Genomic DNA, 23,974 nt, shown 5'->3' with positions numbered 1-23,974 from the left:
ATACGTGAAATAATACGTTTTTAAATACTTTGAAGGAGGACTGTACACACTGAAACAGAAATCAATAACTTGATCAGTCATTCGTTTAATCAAACAATGGTTCTTTATGTGGATATCTTTATTGGTTGCATTAGTTTAAGCACTGCTCTGTGATGGTGTTGTAGTGTTTGTGTAGTGGTTGTGTAGGGATTGCTCTCTCATTGTAGCTCTGAGGACCTTTAGCAAGATGTTGTTTCTCTCTATTTCCTCTGGAGGGCGCTGTTAAAACACAAAATCATGCAAAAGTGAATTTAAAATACTTCTATGTTTATATATCTGTTTATTTGGGAAGATTTGCACATGTACACACACAAACTTACTCTTGTTAAAGCTCGAATGAGTCTCTGTAGTATAGCATGTTCAAACTGAGGACATCGAAACGCCACTTGACCCACACAGTCCAGCAAACAGCAAATGGTGTGCCGCTGATACTAAAACAACACAAAATAAACATAACCACATGAAGATGTACATTGTTGAACAATCTGTAAGAACTCTAAAATTTCATGTTTAATTCAATGTGTTACTTTTTCTTTGTAATTATTTGTGAAATTTACTAGCAATTTCTGAGTATAAACAGTTTCTATACCAATTTTTTAGTGATGCAAAATATGCCTTATTTGTATGACACACACACAGAAGTGTAACAGACATGTAAGCAATTTTTAAACAGCCATTTCTGTGTTTTTATGCTTAAATGTATTCCCAAACTGTACATAATACAGTTCAAACTGTTTTTGTAGTGTGTCCTGTCAGAATGAGTTCAGATTTTCACCTTTTGCAGTGAAATATTGTGCAGGCTTTGTGCAGGCCAGGTTGAAGTCAGCCTCTCTATGTCATCTTTACTGAGAACGGGATCCTGTTATGATAAAGCACAACAGCTAAAACACTGCATACGAAACAATGAGAAAAACTCTCTTAAAAGTATAGTTTTTAAAAGTTCATAAGCATGCTATGTTTATTTCAGGCTTATTGTTTTCCAGAAACTATCATTGGCATCTTTTTGCGCCAGAATTGCCATATACTGTGACCTCTGACCTTTAGTTTTTCCAGCCAGATCCATAACAGTGTGCTCAGAACGTCTGGATCTGTTTCCATGACAAGTGTAGCCCAGCCACATTCACTTGAGTTGAGCTCATCCTGAGAAGAATTAAAACGGGGTAAAATCTCCTGCATTAACACAACATTCACAGACTCGGCAGAACCTGGGATAAAACAAAAGCTTTTGTCATACAGACAGAATAATGTGTAAATGTAAGGAGAATGCAAGATAAATATGATAAAATGTAAAAGCCAATATGGTTATCTGAGAGATTTTAAAGCAAAAAAAAAAAAAAAAAATTACAGATTATATACTGTATATTATATCTGTACATGCAGTCATATGAAAACATGATCATGCTTTGTATTGTGAAAATAATGTTTTACTGTTCCAAAACCTTTCCTGAAACTAACAAGGGTGTGGATCCTGGAACATAATTCTACTTCAGTCAAAAATCAAGTCAAGTCAAGCATGCTTTACCTGCAAAACCGCTGCTTTTTTCAATACAGTGTCCAGTGGAGGGCGCTGTTGTGCCATTGCTTTAGCGACAGCTCTTGATAATGATGACTGAACTGATGTACAATGCTCCAGCCTTAGCTTTAAGAAAAACATCCACAACATTTGCACAAATAAGAGGTAATACAACATAAAAGTTCTCAAAACTCTTCAGGCAGTGGTCTAAGATGCAGAAAAAATGGTGGATATTTTATTTGGTCTCACACTGACCTCGATGTTTGAGCTGAACTTTAGATAAGCCTGAGGTTTCTTGGTTGTACATTTTGTCTTTTTGTTCACAGTCTCATTTTGTGAGAGAGGAGCTGATGGTGGATTGGGGTTGTGTTTCTCTGTAGTCCCATTGCGCTGGTCTGTCATCGGGGTTTGAGGACTCTTTTGGGATTCTGTTGGGATTCTCTGATCTGTTGATGGGCCGATTGCTCCATTGCTTATTTTATGGTGTCCACCAGATTGAGGAGAGTAGCGTGAGAACATAAAATCCTTGCAGAAACAACAGGATCTCATATGTCACTGGTATGCAGTTTCATAAACTTAAACTTTCATAAAGAATTATAAAATTGTATTTAAAAAAAACAAAACAAAATTATAATTATTAAAATTATCATCTAGAAAATATATTTAAATTCCAAAACTGTATTTTAATACACACACACACATACGTAATACATAAATACATACATACATACATATAGATACACACACACACACAATTTTAGAATTAAAATATAATATATACATTTGTTTATATTAAACATATAACTTTATGTTTAATATAAATAAAGGAGGGAAGGGAAGTGTATATATTTTTCATATTATGGTAATGAGAAGTAGGAGTGGCACAATAATATATCTTAATTTTCTTATATTTCATATATTTTTTTTATATATATATATATATATATATTTACACTCAAAATTAAAATAATAATCCAAAAACAAAAGAAGCTTTGAGGCTGAAATCCATCTTTGGAGATAATGTGGGTGGATTCAATCCTGAATTGATGCATCTAATTAATTACACTTTATTTATGGTATAGAATATGTTTATTTATATTTTTTAAAAAACTGCATTAACTAACAATGAGCAATATATTTGTTACAGTATTCAACTTTTTTCCCCCCAAAAAAACTTTATAAAAATACAACTGTTCACTGTTCATGTTATAGCAGGTCCATTATAATATTAATATTTAACACATTAGTAAATGTTGAAATCAGTATTAAAAAAAGATTAATAAATGCTTTACAAGTATTTCCATCGTTAGTTAATGTTAACTAATGTAGTTAACTAATTTTAACAAATATTACCATTTATTTTTATTTTTTAAAATTTCACAATACAGCAAATTTGCAGTAAACTGACTGACTCACCTCAATAATAGTAATCTTGCTGAGATCTGACTCGCTGTAGCTTCTCTTGTTTAGAAGGATGTCTCTCTTCCTCTCCAGGAACCCGAATGGCTCGTCCCAGGACTCGCAGGAGTACGCTCTGCATGAGCCTCTCCTTTCCTTCAGAGCAGGCAGGTTTCTCTTCAGAAGTGTCACCTTCACTGCCTTCTTCAGGGCCAAGATGTTCAGCCTCTTCTCCAGTTCTCTCTGGACGTCTGGAGGACTGGGAGCCCCCTGGGTGAGAGTGATCAGAATGCTGCAGAGGACGTGCAGGATCTTGGGCGTGTGTTTGAGGGTTCGGGCCTCGTCCCCGTGCAGCAGAAGGGCCTGACGCAGGAGGTACTGCCGGAGACTGAAGGAGGAACCGTGCCGCATGTTCAGACACGGGTATTGGGCCAGCTGAGAGCCCACCAGCCGGGCGAAATCAAACACCAGATTGATCTGTGATCGAGTTTGGATTGAGCGAGGCCTTCTGATCCGAACATAGTGGACAGCTTCACTAGCGCTGATTCGACAGGTGTAGACCAGATAGCATGCGATAAGAACACCTGTAAAGTAGGGTTGATATTAAGGGCTTTGCTCTAATAGAATATCATCTTAAAGTAATAATGCACAAGTTGCAACTTGCCTGTCCTGCCCAGTCCAGCATGGCAGTGAACAGCCACCTTTCCTTCCTGCACAGCGAAGGCCAAAACCTTCACAGCATCCAGCATCACCTCCAGAGACGACACTCCAAAATCAGACATCCCAAAATTATAGAAGTAAACTGTCAGACAAAAAGGAACATAATTCAATAATTCATCAGTTGATTTATTGGGTGAATCTCTCAAGGAATTTTCACCCCAGTATTAAAAGAACATTTATACTATTGCATACGTATTAATATACTAGGCCCAATACATACGTTTGCACTGTGATTATATTATATATTGTAATATATACAATACTTTATATATTAAGATTTTCTATAAAGAAATTAATACTTTTATTTAGCAAGGATGCAATAAATTGATGAAAAGTGACAGTAAAGACATTTATAATGATATAAAAGATTCTTTTGAATTTGTCTATTCATCAAATAATCCTAAAATATGTATATCAATTTTTTATTTAAAATTCAATCATTCCAAAATAATTGTATAATTTACTTATATTTTTAATTATAGATTATAATTGTAATAAATATTAAATAATCGTTTTATATATATATATATATATATATATATAGGTAATGAGATTTAGGAGTGGCACAATGCAAATCTCTGTTTAGGGTGTAATATGAACCAGACATGTTGCAAGAGAATCATACTAATATTAGTTCTATGAAAGTTCATGACTTTGGCTCACTTTGACTGTCCATAAAGATCTGAGGTGAATATGTGAACCCACTGCCAGGGTCCAGAGGAGGGCCGCAGTGAGCATGTTCCCCTGGGAGCTGCATATTAATGATGGATTTAATGTTGAACCTGTAATACACACATTGTCACTTATTAACCAGACCCACCCCCTGCAGAGTGTAAGTAAATGTTAAACATCTTTTTAAAGACTGTATTAAATAACACTCACTGTTTGAACTGCTCTATGATGCTGTATCTCTTGATGAGACATGTAGAAGGTCGTGCCATTGCAATAATGTCATCGGTCACCCTAAATACAAAAAACACATGCAGTGAATATATACATGGCTATTTTTATAAGGCAAAGAAATAAGAAAAACGTTATATTACACATTCGGTTTAAAGGAACAATTTCTTATTCTTGCATTCAGTTCAATTCTTACAGGTTTGATGCCACTGGTTCTTCTGACATATAAATATTCCTATTTGTTTGGTGTGTCTCTTCTAACATTTTGGCCTTTAGTTCACATGGAGACAATGTTTTTGTCCAGCTAATACAGAGCTTTTTTGGAAGCGCCGTTTTCTTTTTGCCGCTGTGTTACCTAGATTGCTGTTGATGTAGCCTTAATCATTCAGACAATAGAAACACTGTAGGCCTCACCAGCTGGAGAAGACACCTTTAATGGCCTGTTGGTTTATGCTCCAGCACGCCGGACCTTCATATCGACAGTCTTTTCCCCCACAGGCAAAAAGACAGATGATCTTCGAAGGAATAGCCTTCACCAGACTCTCCCTGGCCTGAGAATAAGATGGTCTGGGCACTGGAACCTGCGGCGTCATGGAGGACAGGAGAGGACAGGACAGAAACTAACAGCAAATCACTGGTTCTATATGCACTAATGGCTTAACACTTAGCAGGCAACTTTGTGGATGTACTGTGCATTCGGAAATTAGCTGAGGAATACTATAGACAGAAATATGACAAAGAGACAGAAAACAGAAGAGTCAAATTCCACCTACTACCTAAGAAATTAATCAAAACACTGTAGAGCAGTCAAGCTAACACACAATAATTAATCACTGTGTCACCGCCATGTTAGATGACCTACATTTTAAGCCTGTTGATACTGTATATGTACTGCTCTGTACTTTTCTTTATTCATAACTGACAGACAAAAAAAAAAAAAAAAACAGACTTACCCATGTGGCTCCATCCAAAGAAAGTGTTAAATGTGAGATGTTTACTTGTAGATTGCATAGCAAACATGTAGAGAGAATCTAACATGGCTATGCTGCATACAGACACATGTTCATGCCTCAAAGCTGACCCAGCGACTGGCTTCTAATCCTTATTAAGTGTCATAAACACATTAGTGGATAGGTTCACGATTCATAGTAAGCCTAATTATATAACATGTTCTGGGTCCGGCAGTATGTACAATATGTCTACCAAGCAAACTAGAAAGACGTGTGCATTTTAATTAATTAAAGTTTGAATTTCAAAGTGAAACTGAATAAAATAAAAAATTACTGTAATTTGTAGTAGCTATACTTTTCATTTCGCAGTATGAAAAACTTAATAGAATGAATTTATCTATAGACATTTTATCTATTGACAGTATTTTTCATTATATTTAAGAAATTCGTCAGTGTTGTTACAAACTAAAACTAAAAAAAGTAATTATTTAAAAAAAATAATAAAAATGATAAAGCATATAAAATTACAAACACATAAGGTGAAGTCAGCTAAAATGTGCCAAATAAGGTTGTAGCGTCAAATCTCTTTACATTTTTACACACAATCACAATAACTGATCTTGCATTGTTGCTTCAACAGGCAGGCAGGGCAGTGTTACATGAAGCTTGTTAGAGAAATTGACAGTAAATTTCATTAATCACTAATAAGGGTACTAAAGCAATTATGCTTACCAACAAAGCAAAGGTTTATGAACAATGTTTTGACATGCTCTTTCAAATAAAAAACGTTTCATTTAAAAAAGAAACTTCGACTTTTGTAAAAAAGGTCATTTTAGGTAGAAATGGCTGGTTAAGCTAAAATGGGCCACGATTTTCAGCTAAAATGGGCTGCATACACATACACACTTTTACACAGAAATTGAGGGTGAAAATAGGTTTATAGGCCTAGATATGTATCCATACAAAATCTTAACAGTCTTTTTTTTTTTTTATTGCATTGCAGACAGTATGGCAGGAGGACAAGCAAAGAAAGGAAACAGATAGACAAGAAGAGAGAAGAGAAAGGGAAAGAAAGGAAGATGTCAGTAAAATTGATTGCATCCCAGACAGCAAGCAGTGTCGGCCCAGATCCGGCCCACATCTGGCCCGCATGGATTTCACACGAGCCAGATGTGGGCTAGATCTGGGCCAAAACTATGTTGCTGTCTGGGATACACACACTTTCACACAGAAATTGAGGGTGAAAATAGGTTTATAGGCCTAGATATGTACAAAATCCTTACAGTCTTTTAAAATATATATAAAATATGCAAAACGTTTGACAAATATTTGACAAGCATACACATACATGCACACAAAAGACACCAATGCACAGAAACACACACCTATATAACATGATCAGTTTATTTTTAATTGCATTGTTTAATGAAATATTCCCTCAACTTTCTATTTAATGAAATACATTTATGGTGTTGTTGCTATGGCACACTAAAGACAATAGTGTCAATTTACAGTTAAAATTAAAATTATTTCAGCTGAAATTACCTGGCCCATTGTAACTGAACAGCTGGCCCATTTTACCTGAATGTTGTGCCGTGGCTCAAGAAGGTACCTGCTGATACTCAAACTCTTATAATTTTAAAACAATTATACTTTTTCACATTTAAAAAATATTTATATATTTAGGAGACCCATGCTAATTTATAAAAATATCATTAGATCTCATGCATAGCTTATTTGATGGTATTATATAAGTCATTTACCAAAACGTGGCCCATTTTAGCTGACTTCACAAATTATAATGAAACATTCCTAGAATGTTTTCATTTACACAGAGCCAACATGGCACAGACTTATTATACTAGAGATTGGATCTATCAGCAAAATATACTCTCTCTCTCACACACACACACACACACACACACACACACACACATAAATATATTTATATTGTTTATTATTGGGAATTCTACTTGTAGCTCATTAGACAGAGAAACATTCATAAAACATCCACAAAAATGTTAATTTATAATTTATATAACATTGTTATGTCTGAACAGATCACTTGTACACTCTAAAAATGCTGGGTTAAGTACAACCCAGTGCTGGGTAAATACTGGACAGAAAACATGCTGGGTTGTTTTCAACCAACAGTTGGGTTAAATGTTTACACACAATCACAATAACTGATCTTGCATTGTTGCTTCAACAGGCAGGCAGGGCAGTGTTACATGAAGCTTGTTAGAGAAATTGACAGTAAATTTCATTAATCACTAATAAGGGTACTAAAGCAATTATGCTTACCAACAAAGCAAAGGTTTATGAACAATGTTTTGACATGCTCTTTCAAATAAAAAACGTTTCATTTAAAAAAGAAACTTCGACTTTTGTAAAAAAGGTCATTTTAGGTAGAAATGGCTGGTTAAGCTAAAATGGGCCACGATTTTCAGCTAAAATGGGCTGCATACACATACACACTTTTACACAGAAATTGAGGGTGAAAATAGGTTTATAGGCCTAGATATGTATCCATACAAAATCTTAACAGTCTTTTTTTTTTTTTATTGCATTGCAGACAGTATGGCAGGAGGACAAGCAAAGAAAGGAAACAGATAGACAAGAAGAGAGAAGAGAAAGGGAAAGAAAGGAAGATGTCAGTAAAATTGATTGCATCCCAGACAGCAAGCAGTGTCGGCCCAGATCCGGCCCACATCTGGCCGCATGGATTTCACACGAGCCAGATGTGGGCTAGATCTGGGCCAAAACTATGTTGCTGTCTGGGATACACACACTTTCACACAGAAATTGAGGGTGAAAATAGGTTTATAGGCCTAGATATGTACAAAATCCTTACAGTCTTTTAAAATATATATAAAATATGCAAAACGTTTGACAAATATTTGACAAGCATACACATACATGCACACAAAAGACACCAATGCACAGAAACACACACCTATATAACATGATCAGTTTATTTTTAATTGCATTGTTTAATGAAATATTCCCTCAACTTTCTATTTAATGAAATACATTTATGGTGTTGTTGCTATGGCACACTAAAGACAATAGTGTCAATTTACAGTTAAAATTAAAATTATTTCAGCTGAAATTACCTGGCCCATTGTAACTGAACAGCTGGCCCATTTTACCTGAATGTTGTGCCGTGGCTCAAGAAGGTACCTGCTGATACTCAAACTCTTATAATTTTAAAACAATTATACTTTTTCACATTTAAAAAATATTTATATATTTAGGAGACCCATGCTAATTTATAAAAATATCATTAGATCTCATGCATAGCTTATTTGATGGTATTATAAGTCATTTACCAAAACGTGGCCCATTTTAGCTGACTTCACAAATTATAATGAAACATTCCTAGAATGTTTTCATTTACACAGAGCCAACATGGCACAGACTTATTATACTAGAGATTGGATCTATCAGCAAAATATACTCTCTCTCACACACACACACACACACACACACACACATAAATATATTTATATTGTTTATTATTGGGAATTCTACTTGTAGCTCATTAGACAGAGAAACATTCATAAAACATCCACAAAAATGTTAATTTATAATTTATATAACATTGTTATGTCTGAACAGATCACTTGTACACTCTAAAAAATGCTGGGTTAAGTACAACCCAGTGCTGGGTAAATACTGGACAGAAAACATGCTGGGTTGTTTTCAACCAACAGTTGGGTTAAATGTTTAACCCAACCTTCTGAGCAGTAAGCCGACCGCTGGGTCTAAATAGCCCAATTGCTGGGTTCGTCCATATTTTACCCAGCGCTGGGTTGTATTTGACCCAGCATTGTTTAGAGTGTATCTAATCCCATATGCTACATAACCAAGTTGTTATATACTATAATAGTAGGCTATAAGGGTCAATCGCAGATCAGGTCCTTTGATTCAAAGGGAATCAAAGAGCCTTTGATTTTTCGACCGTGTTCTGAGATATAAGTAACTTTTGTTTATAACACTAGTTATAACAAAATTTACAGCAGAGAGTCATACTGTAGTGTTAGGATATGAACCAGTGGATTAAATTAGCACAAGTTACTAAAGTAGCTTTGCCTGAGAACCCAACACTCTTAAAAATAAAGGTTCCAAAAAGGGATTTTGCAGCAACAGAGAGGCCCAAACTAAGGCTAACAAGCCCAAGTTGGCTTGTGATGACCTTTGATTTGGCCCACCATGCCATATCAAAAGAAGGGTGAGGATGACATACTATTTTGCATATTTTCATATTTCTAATGTATTATTTTGTTTTTACATTTTTTCTTTTATTTACAATTTTTGAATTTTTGGCCATTCATAGTAAATAGTAATAATTGCGAAGATCAATTGTGAAGAATGTTCATGAATGTTCATGGTTCTTTATGGAACCATATAGAGAACATGTCAGTTAAGATCCTTTATTTTTAAGAGTGCATCTTCCTGTCATGTCTTTACTACAAATACGCCTTCTCTTTAAGCATTACATGCATTGGTAAAAAAAAAAAAAAAAATTCAGGTTGGTTCTTCACATTGTAGACTTAGTAGTAGACCAAGAGTAGACTCACATCAAATGCCATTACACATCATTTCAAAGAGCATTTATTTATGTATTTATTTATATATAAATAAATATGCACTAACACATATCATTGAAAATGTGCATACTTACCAATGAATCCACTGGTTTGCAATAATAAAAACAATGTATTGTATAGTTCTAATTTTCTTGAAGGAAATCATTTAAGAAAGCTTACCATGCTGATGATTGTTGAAAGCTCAGTGTTGAAAACACTCAAGGAGAAGTGGATCTTCATATACTCTGCATTTCTACTTCATTTATATTCTTCCCAGAAAAAAAAAATGCATATGGTGACCTGAAGCAGCCAATCCAGAGCAGGCACATTAAATTAGATGTTTATACAGAAACGAGAGTGAAAGTAAAACTTTGCTTGTGATTTCAGAATGTCTAAATCGTGTAATTTATCATATAACAATTCAGCCAGAAAAATAGCATTTTATTTTGCATTGTCCTTGTTACACATTTTATATGTACTTAAATAGATACAACTAGCCCTAAACCAAACCCTAATCCTAACCTTAACCTACACTCTCAGAAATAAAGGTACAAAAGCTGTCACTGGGGCGGTACCTTTTCAAAAGGTACACTTTTATACCTATTAAGTTCAAATATGTACACTTTAAGTACTAATATGTATCTTTAAGGTACCAAAATGGACCTTTTAGGTTCAAACATGTACCTTTTGAAAAGGTACCGCCCCAGTGACAGCTTTTGTTCCTTTATTTCTGAGAGTGTATAGTAAGTGTGCTGTTAATTAATATTGCTCAGTACTTATCTGATACACTGTAACAAGGACACCTTGAAGTGTAACCCAAAAATATAAGCTATATTAGAATGAAAGGTAAGCAAAGATGTTCCTGTTAACAGGGAGAGACAGTGGCATGATGCATATGAGGAAGTTTAGATCACGATTGGCCTTCTGCATAAGGAGAATTATGTCAAATCTATGTAATGCTTTTGATTGTTTTGATAGCAATATTATGCTTTATAATTATACTTTATATATTATATAGCTTTTTTTAGCTGTGTACTTTGTTTCACTACTTTTTTTTCTCTATATATTTTTTAAAAATCCAGTAGCCTACTATAGTAAGTGCTATGGATAAATTAATCAGAAATTGGTTAAAATCGATCAATCAATCAGTCAATCAATCAATCAATAAATAACACAGCACAATAATTTTTTGTTGCAGATTTTGCTATTTTTATTTTAAAAAATTTTTTAGGGCTTTTTGTTTTATCATATGGGCCCTGCACCAACCGAACCAAGCAATGCAGAAACTGAAGGTTTTACAAAAAGTACACTTCAAATGTTTTACATTTGTTGCAATATGAGTCAACAATGCGTTAAAGAGGTTTCTTGGTTCTCTTCAGCATCAGCTGCATTGGCACATTTTTTTCTGGTTGGTTCTATTTTGTAGACTTTGTAGTAGACTTCATGTGAGATGTCAGGCTTTACGGGAAGTGCTAGGCTTCATGTAAGGTGCTTTGTAGCATTAAGGCATTTGCCTCTGCGCATCTGGAGACCAGCGCATAACAAAGATGAAGACTAATGCAAATGAGATTCTCCTCTGTAGCACTGGCCCAGATGACAGAGGAGAGTGCTACAGAGGAAAATCTCATTTGCATTAGTCTTCATCTTTGTTATGCGCTGGTCTCCAGATGCGCAGAGGCAAATTTACATTGGCAGCAAGGATTTACATAAACTTTGCCTCCTTCGTGATGCTAGAACAAACAACAAAACCATTCACCTTCAGGAAGTGCAAATGGTGTCAAAAATCAATTATATGACAACTGCATAACCCTAACTGAATAATGGATTTGAATAAAATCACTGAATGGAACAAAGTTTAGTTACAGTAGCTCAAAAAAAGTCTAAAACATCTGATACACTCACACAATAATGCTACAAGACCAGTCAAGTTTCCACAGTGTCTCCCACAGAGGAAACACCATAGACCTGTTAAGATGATTCAGTTTTCAGGTTTCACAGTGACAAACCACCAAAATAAAATTTGCATTACAAAATATTTTAACTGTGATGATTGAAAACACTTTATGAAAACTTTAAAGAAATACATTTTTGTAAATTTATTTCTATAACTAGTTGTCTTGCCTTGTTGATCTGTCAGCAGAAGGCTCTGGAAAAGACAGATCAGCGGGTACACTGTTCCCACCCTCAACTGATCTGCGAACAGCTGTTGCCCTTGTTTGCTGATGTTTTGAATTCTTAGTTAACTCCTGATCTTCTGTCGGCCCATCCCACTGGTAGCCCTTTAAACATTCACTAAAATGAATCTCAGTCACTCAGACCTATTCTTTGCCGATATAACAAATTTTATTTTGACCAATTGCTTTGCATCTCTGTCTAGGTTCAGAACAAAAACAGAACAGAAATTGTGGTAACATTACAATAAGGTTTTTATTTGTTAACATAAGTTCACTACATTAACTAGTATACTTTTTTCTGATGTCTCATACACATTAGTGGATAGACATTCATGATTCATTATATAACATATTCTGAGTCCAGCAGTCTGTACATACAATATACGCATAAACAACTGTTTCTCAGGCACATTTTAAATAATTGAATGAAATTATAAAAAAAATCTTAAATGGTCTTAAATAAGTCAGGGTTGTGACATTAACAATTGAATTGAGAGAGCCTTTTAATTGAATTTATGAGGAACTGAGATGAAATAAAATGCAAAGAAATTCATATAACTGGTAATACATTTCATACAATCAATGAAATAAAATGTCAGTCATAGAACTTCTGTTTAATTTATAGAATTATTTACTACAATTTATTAATTGCAATATAATTTATATACAGTATTTTTCATTACGTTTATGAATTAATCAGTGTTGTTATTGTTAACTAAAACTGAAATAAAATTAAAGCCATAGAAATCATCACTAAAACCTCAACTAAAATTATAATGAAAACTGAAAATATAAAAATAAAAGCTAATTCAGTATATTGATAGATGATATAATAGTATGTAAATAATACTAAATATCATCGAAATAATCTTATATTTTATGAACCGTAATTCCCCAGAATGCTCTAATTTATCCCAGAGTTTTAAAAATGCATGTCCAAAACCTACCTTTAAAATATTAAAGTAGAGTTTGGCTCCATCACATAAACACACACACATACACAAAGGTTTTTTTGTTTGTTTTGTTTTGTTTTGTTTAGTTTTTTGTTTGTTTTGTTTATTTCACAACATATAATTGGGGAGTTTATCGTGTAGCTCATTAGAAAGCAATACATTTAGGCAGACGAAGCACAGAAATCCATCTGCATTCATGACATTTCTAAGAACATCATTGTAAAACTAAACAGATCACTCGCTAACAATCCCCTCGCCACATAACCAAGAAAACTACGAGAGCTCAATAGGATATGATGTCCTTTGATGTTGTGTCGCATCTATTGGGCTTCATTTCTGGCTAGATCTTAGTCCTTTGACAAGGACCTTGTTCTGTATGAGATCATGTCTCATTACAGGTTCGTTACCTATGTTGTGTAACTTTTGTTCAACAGCACTGCGATAACACCTGTGCGTGAAATTCAGCAGTGTGTCATATTGTGTATTGTTAGTAAGATAACTGAACCAGTGGATTCAACCAAGTCAGCACAACCTGCAGAACCTGTGCCTGTGAACCCTATTCTGGTGAACATGTCATCTCGCTCTGATCACGCTCTCTATGGCTGAGCGCCGTTGACGTGGCATCAAAATGAGGTAAAAGAACATCAAAAAAAACAAATAAATAAAAATAAAAAAAACAGTGGGCTTTTACCTCTAACCCTGATCCGCTGCTCCAGAAACCTTCTGCTAGTTTTACTGAAGAGCTATTTGGACCAAGCAGCCATAGTCTGAATATATCTTTACAACAAATACACTTGGGCTTCAAAAGGGCATGACCTCCCAAAATATGTGAGCAACATGCATCCATTAGTACATCTACAAAATGCCCATCCAGCCCATTCTCTGTTTGTATTTTAATGGATAGTTGACTACTGTAGACCTTTTGCAGAAACAGTCAGTCCTGCGTTGGAGTCATGTGCGTTGCTCGATGGCACAATGGTGATTGAGGACGATTGTGATCACAGAAAAAACTGCCTCACATCTTCCAGCCTCTGGACCAGCAGCTCTCATCAGGGATCACCTCTCCATGAACATTTCGTTCTTCTCTCCACGGTTTCTTCAGGGTTGCACAAACAGACAGGAAAGCAGAGCCGTTCTGAAGAAAAGCGATGGTGCTGCCACTGCACAGCGGGAAAGTTGCGAGATCCATCGTTCTCCATGGAGGAGTCAAGGTCTACGTGTCAAGTTTGCCATGGACACTCATGGCGTGGGAGATACTTGGGTTGTGACATTTGTCACAACTGAAGCTGTGTGATTGCTTTGGCTGCTGCTGGCTTGTATCAGCAATTGCACACAGTTCGTTTGATCCAGCGTGCTATTGGGTCTTTCTCAACACTGGCTGCATCAAGGTCTGGAGCAGTTGTTTACCCTTGGCAGCAGACACTTACTCCAGCACCTCCATCATCTTCTTCATCATCGTCGTCGTCATCCCCTTCATCACTCCCCTCGGATAAGATCTGTTGATGGACAACAAACGCTGTTGCTCAAATAGACTGTAATAAAATGTTGACTCTATATTTGAACTTATTGAGTTATCGTTTTGCTTTGACTCAGTTACATTTCATTTACTTAGAATATAACGTTTTGTTGGCGCAATTAAATTTTACTGACCCAGACACTTTTTTAAAGTGGATTTATCAAGTTTAGTTGGAATATCTTTATAAAAGTAAGATCAGCACCAAAGTTAATGTTCATTTATCCTAATTTGGCTTGGCTTTTCTTAGTTCAACCAAATATAATAATTCATTAATTTCAGTTGTTCATTGCAACCATATAAAAAGGCAAAGAATTCTAAAATATAAAATAGTAAATATATAATTTATGAAAATACACCTCATACAACACACTTTATTTATCAATTGAACAAAGTAACAAAAGGACAGACCAAAAAAAGACAGACCAAATCTCAATTTCAAACATTTAGTCTTTGTAATTCAGATCAACACTTGAATGTTTTTGAAAAACAATCCTGTCTGTAGTTTTAAAAATGGATTAAATAAATATAGAAATAAGAGCAGGTTGCACAATGCAATGAAAGACATGTAAAGAAAACAATGCAATGCATATTTATGAACCTTAAATGTCTTATTTTTATTTATGCTGTCATAATTAGGGTGCATTTTCGCATCTAATAAATAGTTACTTGACTAATAAATAAATAAATGGTGATATTGATTTAAGTTATTATTTTATTATCTTACTTGCAGATTATCAATTTATATATAGCAAGTAAGTTTGAGTTATCCACCCATCCTCTACCCTGAGGAAACTTGCACACCCTCTTACATAAACACATTCTCTACAGAGGTGGGGTGAATATAAAACAATAGCCTGAACTTTGAGCTTAAGGTGCCATGCACAAACTAAGAGTTAACTTAAAATACAGAATAATTAAACTGTCTGTGTCTCCGCTATAAGATGATAGCAGATGCCCTTATCATAGTGTGAGTTATTCCTACAAGACACTAGTGTATATATCTTTAAAAGTATTTTATCTGCAGACAGTGACACTTGCAATAACATTATCTGTCTATTATCCTCAATCTATCTATCTATAAATCTGTCTAAAGCTGAGTTTATACAAACATGAAAGATTTAGATGAAATGATATTTACTGCAGCGTAATATCAAACCTAAAATCATACTTAAATGTGTGATTCAAAATAGTTGCTGAAATGAAAAAGTTAAATTTAAGGATGATATTATAATTCAAAAATACTTCTACTTCATGTTAAACATCATTGCACATCACTTCAAAAAGTGTTTTCACATAGATATGGACTCACACAAATCATTAAAAATTTGCATACTTGCCAGTTTGCAATAATAATAGTAACATTTGACCATATACTTATACATTTTAAAAATGATAACCTTACCATGCTGATGATTTGTTTAAGGTTCAGAACAGCGTAGTGCAGTTTATGTGAAGTGGATCTTCATCCGTTATTTATACTCTTCCTTCAGAAACTGCTCACACCTCCTCACAGCAGCCAGTCTGCTGCAGACACATTAGAGGAAACCTTTCCGCAGAAACAAAAGTGAAAGTTAAACTTTACTTGTGAGGGATTTCAGATGTTCTCAATTATATAATTTATCATGTAACAAATCAGATACAGTACAAAACTTTAAGCCATATTATAATGTAAGATAAGAAAAGATAGCCTTGTTAAAAGGGAATGACAGATATGAGGAAGTTTTGATCATGTTTAGTTATTATACTTATGTCAAATCTATGCAATGCTTTTGATTGTTTTGTATATTTTATACTTCTGGTAACAATTACAAAATTCCATTTTTTCACATCTGTAAACTACATAAGTTAACATGAACTATCAGTGATAAATACTTCTAAAGCATTTAACAATATAGTTGTTTTGTTTTTTTGTGTTTAACGCCATGCCAGATTTTCATGGCAAGAAAATTTATGGCTGAATTATTCATCCTAGTTAATGTCAGTTTCAACATTTACTTCATTATTAAAATCAAGAGTTGCAAATGAAGACTAATGCTAACAAAGATTAATAAATACTGTAACAAATGTATTGCTCTTTCTTAATTAATGGGACCTTATTGTAATGTGTTACCATACTTACTTATCTATTCTTTATATTATATATTCTACAGTGTCTAAACAATCTTTCAGTGGCCTGTATAAGAAGTGCTATGGTTAGTAAATTCATCATCAATCATTGGCAGACAAACAAAAATAAACACAACACAATATGAATTTCTGTTGCAGATTTTACTATTTTTATTTAGAAGTTTTTTTGTTTTTACATTTTGTTCCGGGGCTTTTTGTTTTATCAGCTGGGCCCCGGACCAACCGAACCAAGCAATGCAGAAACCAAAGGTTTCACCAAAATTTCGCTTCTTCACTTCACTTTACATTTGTAGTTTTATTTAGGAGTCAGCAACATGTTAAAGAGATTTCTTGGTTCACTTTTAGCATCACATGCATTGGTTTTTTTGTGGTCGGTTTTGTAGCATTTGTCAGAGTTTTGAGGCTTTGCGCGTTGATTGTCAGGCGTCACAGCGGTGTTAGGCTTCGCAGACTGCGCTGGCCTCTGCGCATCTGGACAGCAGCACCAAACAAAAGGGTTTCCCCTCTGAATGGCACTGGGCCAGATGACCCGCCCTGGCAGCAAGGATTTCAACTCCGCCTCCTTCATGATGCTAGAACAAACAACAAAACCATTCAGCTACAGGAAGTGCAAAGGGTGTCAAATATCAATTATATAACAACTGTATAACCATATAACTTATTATAAAACAGTATTACTGAATAATGCATTTGAATGACAGCATTGGATATAACATTGTGCAGTTTATTTTTAGTTCCCTGTCTTTTACAGTAGCTCAAAAAAAAGTCTGAAAAACATCTGATGTACTCACACATTAGTGCTACAAGACCAGTCAAGTTTCCACAGCATCTCCCACAGAGGAAACGCCGTAAAACCTGTAAAGATGATTCAGTTTCCAGGTTACACAGTGACAAACCACCAAAACAAAATGTGCATTACAAAATCATTGAATTGCTATGACAGAAAACATGTTTAGGGAATATGTTTTTCAAAATAATAATCATGATAGTAATAATCGTGAGATATTTTCTCTATACCTTGTTGATCTGGCAGCAGAAGGCTCTGGAAAGGACAGATCAGTGGGTCCGTGTATAATTTATACTGGTACACTGTTCCCGCCCTCAACTGATCTGTGAACAGCTGTTGCCCTTGTTTTCATAGGTTTCATTTTCTCAGTAAGTTTCTTATCCTCTGTCGGCCATCCCTCTACAGGAAGGCTTTGTTGTTGTTTCTTAGTGAATGACACAGCATTTTTCTTTGAGCATTTTAAAATGAATCTAACTCACTTTTATCTTTGTTGAGACAACACATGTTGTTTTGCATCCATTTATATGTTCTAAACATTATTTGAGAATACTGAAAATTGGGGCTGGTAAAAATGCTCTCCTTAACACTATTTCCAAAAATTACAACAGAGGACTGAAAATTCACATACTATCAGTAGCCTATTAATAATAAAGTTATGTTTGTTAACATTATCTACATTGTTAGCATGAATTAATAATGAAGACTTCTACACCATTTAATCTTAATTTTAACATTTACTAATTTAAAATTTAAAGTTGTAGCCTATCTATTAAAGCACTAAAACTAACATGAATTCACAACAAAGATTAATAAATGCTGTAGAAGTGTATTGCTTATTGTTAGCTGACTATTAGGTAATGTAATAACTAATGTTAACAAACGAGACCTTATTGTTTTGTGTTTGTAATTTTAGCAGGGTTTCTGGTTGTACCAGGTTTTGATTACTTTGGACACAGAACAAGCAAGATATGTTTGATTCTGCTATTGGTCTCTGTTTATCAGTCCTTACTGAGCAAGGTGGATAGAAGGATAATGTTCATAAATTTGGATGATGCAGTTCATCCAAAAATGAAAATTACCATGTCATTCCAAACCTTCATGAATGTATTTCTTCTGTGAAACACAAAAGAAGATTTTGGGAAATGTTTGTTTTTTCCTTAATACCTTGTTATTTTTTAAAAAGTGTTCCATAACTGGAATGAAATAAAACATAGACATTAGTTTCAGTTTCAGGTTTTTCCATTTTTATTGATTTTTCTGGAAAGAGTTGCGCTCAGCCTTCATAAAATAAAATTTAAAAAATGGTTGTTTTTGCAGCAGGCCATCCCCACAGCCTGCCAACCAAGCAACAGACAACCAGAAGCCGACCAAAGGGGGAAAAAGGGGGTTAAGGGTAGTAGTCGGCTTCAGTTTTCATTTTTGTGTGGTTTGGTTGCTTCTAGTTTTCTGGTGCTTCGTCAGCGGGTCATAGACCTGGCGCTGTTCACTTCAGGTCCACTGGACCCTGGCCAGAGATCCAGTGTTGCCAGAGAATGCACTAGAACAGGGCAGCGGACCCGAGTGCCCGAATCCCTTGGCAGTTGGGTTCTCCTCCTCTCCTCCTCAAAATCTAAACATGAAATGATCACATTATTATATCTAAAGTTCAGAGATACAGGACTGATCATTACCATAATAATTCAATGTGAAAGACACTTACAAAATAATAAATGCAAGCATCAAAAGAGATCCTTAGGCAGCGTGACGTCTTAACTCGTGTGCAGTCATCTAGTGGCAGCTAAAATTGACAGGAATTGAGAATAAAATAACATTAATATAATCGATTATTAACAGACTCAAAACTACCTATACAATTCTGTGAAAACAAATCGCAATATAATCCCCTAGATAAATCTGTGCACATAATGATCAAGAATTTATCTATCAAGTACACTGTAAAAAAAAAAGTTGAACCAACTTAAAATTTTAAGGCAACCATCTTCTGCAGATTTTTGAGTTCTCCATTTTTTAAGTTTATACATCAAAAATTTGAGACAACTCAATAATCTCCCACAAAAGTAAATTGAGCAAACTTAAAAATCTGCTGAAGCTGATTGCCTTAAAATTTTAAGTTGCCTCAACTTTTTTTTTTTTTTTACAGTGTAGGAAATGTTTTTCTATTTAATCAAATGAGACTACGGTAAAACTGTAAGTCTAAACCTCTTTTGTTAGCAGACAAGAATGGATTGTAGATTTTATTTGACAAATGGGTGGAGGTTTTATTCATTATGCCAGCAAAGAGATCCCAGAAAAACATAGGCTACTTTATTTTTAAAAGTATGCGATTATTACTTCTGTAAGTTTTGAAAAGCAAATAAATAGGCAGGATCACTCACCAGACTGCACACTAGATCACAGCATACAAGCAGACCATCTCCGCTCCATCTCAGACAAGAGAGTCTGCAGGATAGAAAGGACCGGGCTCTGCTTCCTCTCGCTTAAATACTCTACTAACATATCCTCAAAAAACTCCTCCCTCTCCTCATCCGTTTCAGTTTGTCAGTAAAGTGAAAGCTATAGAGTAGTCACTTGTCTAAGAGACAAATGCACGCATAAAGCAGTTCCTGTGGTATCAGTGATGTTCACAGCTGTGGTTGTGTCAAATGCTCAGAAACGTTCAAGTGGATGGACCTTCATAAAAGAGGGAGGGCAAAGTGTAATGTATGAAAACTGCATGTCAAATTACTGACAAAAAAGAGACACCCCTCGCTGCAGACTGTAGCGCGGTGACGTCAGGTATCTACGTCAGGTATATGTTTACCGCGCATGCGCAAAGTGACGTATGGTATGTCTATGACACGCAGGCGCATTGCGTGTGTAATTTGCATTACGTGGTGACGGTAGGTGTTTTGCGTCGTGCGTGACGTAACACGTCATAAAACGCATGCGCATACTTAACAGAATACTCTAATAAAATGTAAAAGTATTAAGAACCCTAAGGTGGAAAAAAATAAAACAATAAAATGTAATACAGCACATATCCATGATTTTAACCATGTCTCATCTCAGGTAAAATGATACGGAATTACAGAGTTTATTCTGTAATATCTGTGTAGTATTTTATTTACAATTTATTAACATTCTGTTGCACTTTACTTCACTGTGTATATTGTAATATTACCCTTTAACGGCGCCTTATATATTTCTTATTAGGCTAGTTAAGATGATATCACTGGTCAGCTCTAGTGGTGCAGATGGTAAACGTGTGATTTTCACTTTTGACGCGATCGACGCAGGTTCGAATCCGCCTTTTAGCAAAGTTTTTCTCCTTTTCAAATTTCAAATCACATCAAAAAGCATTTATTTTCAATAAAAATTAAGGAAATAATCAAAAGTTGTGAGGGAGGGCTTTATTGTCCCAATAAGGTGATATCCATTTAATAATTTGAATTAAAATTATAATTTACACTCAATACGTTATTATTGCATAACGTTAATGTTTTATAATGTACTACAATACTGAGGTACAGGTAATTACCACTGTTTGCAATAAGTAGTTTAAATAGCAGAAAATCCTGCTATCACTTAGTGCAAATAGCTGCTGCCTTTCTTATTTTAATCTGTCCTCTGTCATGGTTCTTGTTTATTTATTTATTTTGGATAATTTTGGACATTTTCCTTTTGCATTGGCAATTCTGCATGTGAAATATTTAAGACAATAAAGTAGTTTTAAATTCAATTGACTACATACAGTATATTTTCAGTGTCTGCATCCCATTTTATGCATGGTGCCTCCAAAAAAACCAAACTGATAACAGTGATCTTTTTTTATTATTATTATTTCAAAGAACAAAACAGAAAATATAATTGTATATACAAATATAGATTAAGACTATAGACTATAAACATGACACAGGAGAAAGAAAAAAAATTGCATCTGCTCATTCTGAAATTCACCTCCATCACTGATAAAACAATCAACTGAGCAGTAGCCCTCAAATTCTTTGAATGAATAAAACCCACACAGGACTCCCCTCCTGTCAGTCCTGACATACCTAGGTGTGCAGTCTTTAAATACAGTATCTCACTGCACCGTAGGCACTGGGTCTGTGAATACAGCACCCGGCACTCCTGTCTGTATTGTGCAGAAAATGCACTCCAGTTCACCACACCTAATTTACATAAAATAACAAACAATATTAAATCATTTTGAGGAAAGGCAAAAGAGCCATACAAGGAAAATATTTTAAATGTATTTTTAAATATTATAGGATGGTGTTAGAAAAAGAGTTTTGTTTGCTTTGTCTGTAAAGTATCTAAGAGATTTAATTTATAATCATCATTAACCAACTAAATTAAAAAAGTTTGTCAAGTCAAAATTTAGGTTGGCTTGGCTTGAGAAAGCATAGCCTGAAACAATTTGAAAGTTTTACAGTTGAGGGCAATACAGTCTATCAGGAAAAAAAAAAAACAGATAGTTGAGATGAGACAGACGAGATGAGAAGAGAGACAGACACTCAAATACTTTTTACAGTATTCACTACATGTTAAGGAGTTAAAGAACTATCTGTCTAGCCATATGAAGTGAGCCTCTTCTCTGAATTTCGTCTCACTGATAATGTCCCTAAAAGTCATATGAACATGAAGGTAAATTTAAGAGGTAACACTTTACAATAAGGTGTCATTTGTTAACACTAGTTAATGTATTAATTAACATGAACTAACAATGAACAATAAATTTGTTACAGTATCTATTAATTTTTGATAATGTTAATGAAAAGATGACAAATATGAGAAACATACATACATACATACACACACACACACACACACACACATATATATATATATATATATATATATATATATATAAATGTATGTATGTATGTATTTTTTTTTTTTTGCAATGCATGCAATTCATTACTTTATTAATATAAGTATTTCTGCTCTATTTTAATACATCTTTAAAGGCTAATTTTAGGCGAAATAAGACTTTTAAAGACCAGCAGCAGAATCCCTGTCACGTCGAATACTAACACATATCATAAAACATGTCATAAATGTTTGAAATCGCACACATTTGCAATGACACTCTCTGTGATTATGAGCAAAGCATCCTTACAATTAAAAGCCAACACAAACGCACATTTTTAAGAAAACAAAAGTAAGTAAATGTTCTGGAAGTGAATGAACCATTATTGAACCTGCGTATTTACGGTAAATACATAGGTAACGTAGGTACGTGACGTCACCGCGCTACTGCGCCTGCGTTTTATAGATATACCATACGTCACTTTGCGCATGCGCGGTAAACACATACGTGACGTAGGTACCTGACGTCACCGCGCTACAGTCTGCAGCGAGGAGTACTTGACAAAAAACGCAAACCTTGTTATTGTAAGCGGTAGGACATTAGGACCCAGTAGACGCCACCTCTGAGCGCTTCATTGCTCAGCCGGTTATTTAGTGTGACGTAGTCACAGCGCGACAAGCCAAGCTAGCGTTTCCATAGACATAATAAATAGTATTTATATGTCTATGAGCGTTTCAGCATAGCGTGTTAGTACAGCGCGGGGAATGAAAGCATCAGGAGCGCGGGTTCAAACCAGTGCTGTTGTCGTTGTTTGAGGCTGGAGATTGGCCGGTGGACAAATCGGTTGTTCTAGGCAAACTGCTACAGGTACCAAGTTAGATTATGAAATGTTATGCATGTTGTGAATGACTGTAAAAGCTTGGTATATTGATTCTCCATTTCTGTCATAGTAACGCAGTGTGAGATTGTGGTGAGGACACATCGTGCAAACATTTGTTCGCTATTCAGGTATGAATATGCCTATAACTATTGACTGTATGTTGTTGCTATAAAAGAAATCAATCTCATGACATTTTATTAATGTGATAGGAAACGAGTCCAGTCACTGTTTTTCCTAGTCATTTTAGATATACAAACTGCCTACCATAATTTACAACATAGTGTTTGCCGAACGCCCGTGGGGCATGTGAGGAGAGAGAGAGAGAGAGAGAGTTCTTTTTCTTGTTTTACATTGTATTTTTGTTTTGTTTTGTGTCCCTCTGATAACCTGATGTATACTCTGTGGGGTTCTTTTAATTGAAATACTTATTGGGTAGCGTGTAGTTTTCCATAGAGACAAACGTCTGCAGTGGTGTGCGTGTGGCGTGGAGACGGGAGATTGCTGTGAATCACGTGTATTATATTTAACTGGGTTATTCTACCTGTGTATTTTTATTAACTTATTTATTAAGAGTGACGTGTGGTGTACTTTAAAATTCTGACACGTCTCGGAAGGGAAACTCCGTACACACTC

At 34.9% G+C, this 23,974-nt stretch overlaps 1 protein-coding gene and 3 long non-coding RNA genes across 4 annotated transcripts; all 4 read right to left on the bottom strand.

Moving 5' to 3' along the window:
* Window positions 1-55: 55 nt before the first annotated feature.
* zgc:77752 (uncharacterized protein LOC393862 homolog) lies at window positions 56-5,408 on the bottom strand. Its single transcript, XM_058751783.1, has 11 exons — window positions 4,985-5,408; window positions 4,553-4,633; window positions 4,334-4,452; window positions 3,615-3,752; window positions 2,969-3,534; window positions 1,808-2,077; window positions 1,562-1,678; window positions 1,078-1,179; window positions 815-898; window positions 360-470; window positions 56-258 (listed from the first exon to the last, which is right to left on the bottom strand). Exons 1-11 carry the CDS (start codon window positions 5,161-5,163, stop codon window positions 136-138), a joined length of 1,890 nt encoding a protein of 629 aa, XP_058607766.1. The 5' UTR covers window positions 5,164-5,408; the 3' UTR covers window positions 56-135.
* Window positions 5,409-12,520: 7,112 nt separating this feature from the next.
* On the bottom strand, window positions 12,521-16,601 carry LOC131524386 (uncharacterized). Its single transcript, XR_009266974.1, has 2 exons — window positions 16,158-16,601; window positions 12,521-14,735 (listed from the first exon to the last, which is right to left on the bottom strand). It is a non-coding gene; the product is annotated as an uncharacterized LOC131524386 (long non-coding RNA).
* A 407-nt stretch (window positions 16,602-17,008) lies between these two features.
* Window positions 17,009-18,007, bottom strand: LOC131524535 (uncharacterized). Its single transcript, XR_009266994.1, has 3 exons — window positions 17,900-18,007; window positions 17,674-17,737; window positions 17,009-17,454 (listed from the first exon to the last, which is right to left on the bottom strand). It is a non-coding gene; the product is annotated as an uncharacterized LOC131524535 (long non-coding RNA).
* An 883-nt stretch (window positions 18,008-18,890) lies between these two features.
* Window positions 18,891-20,204, bottom strand: LOC131524611 (uncharacterized). The gene is made up of 3 exons (XR_009267025.1): window positions 20,045-20,204; window positions 19,369-19,446; window positions 18,891-19,278 (listed from the first exon to the last, which is right to left on the bottom strand). It is a non-coding gene; the product is annotated as an uncharacterized LOC131524611 (long non-coding RNA).
* Window positions 20,205-23,974: the final 3,770 nt, after the last annotated feature.

This window comes from Onychostoma macrolepis, chromosome 18, assembly GCF_012432095.1.
Source record: "Onychostoma macrolepis isolate SWU-2019 chromosome 18, ASM1243209v1, whole genome shotgun sequence".
Classification (NCBI taxonomy): Eukaryota; Metazoa; Chordata; class Actinopteri; order Cypriniformes; family Cyprinidae; genus Onychostoma; species Onychostoma macrolepis.
The sequence above is the reverse complement of the archived record's forward strand: the minus strand, read 5'-3'. Positions and strand labels throughout refer to the sequence as shown.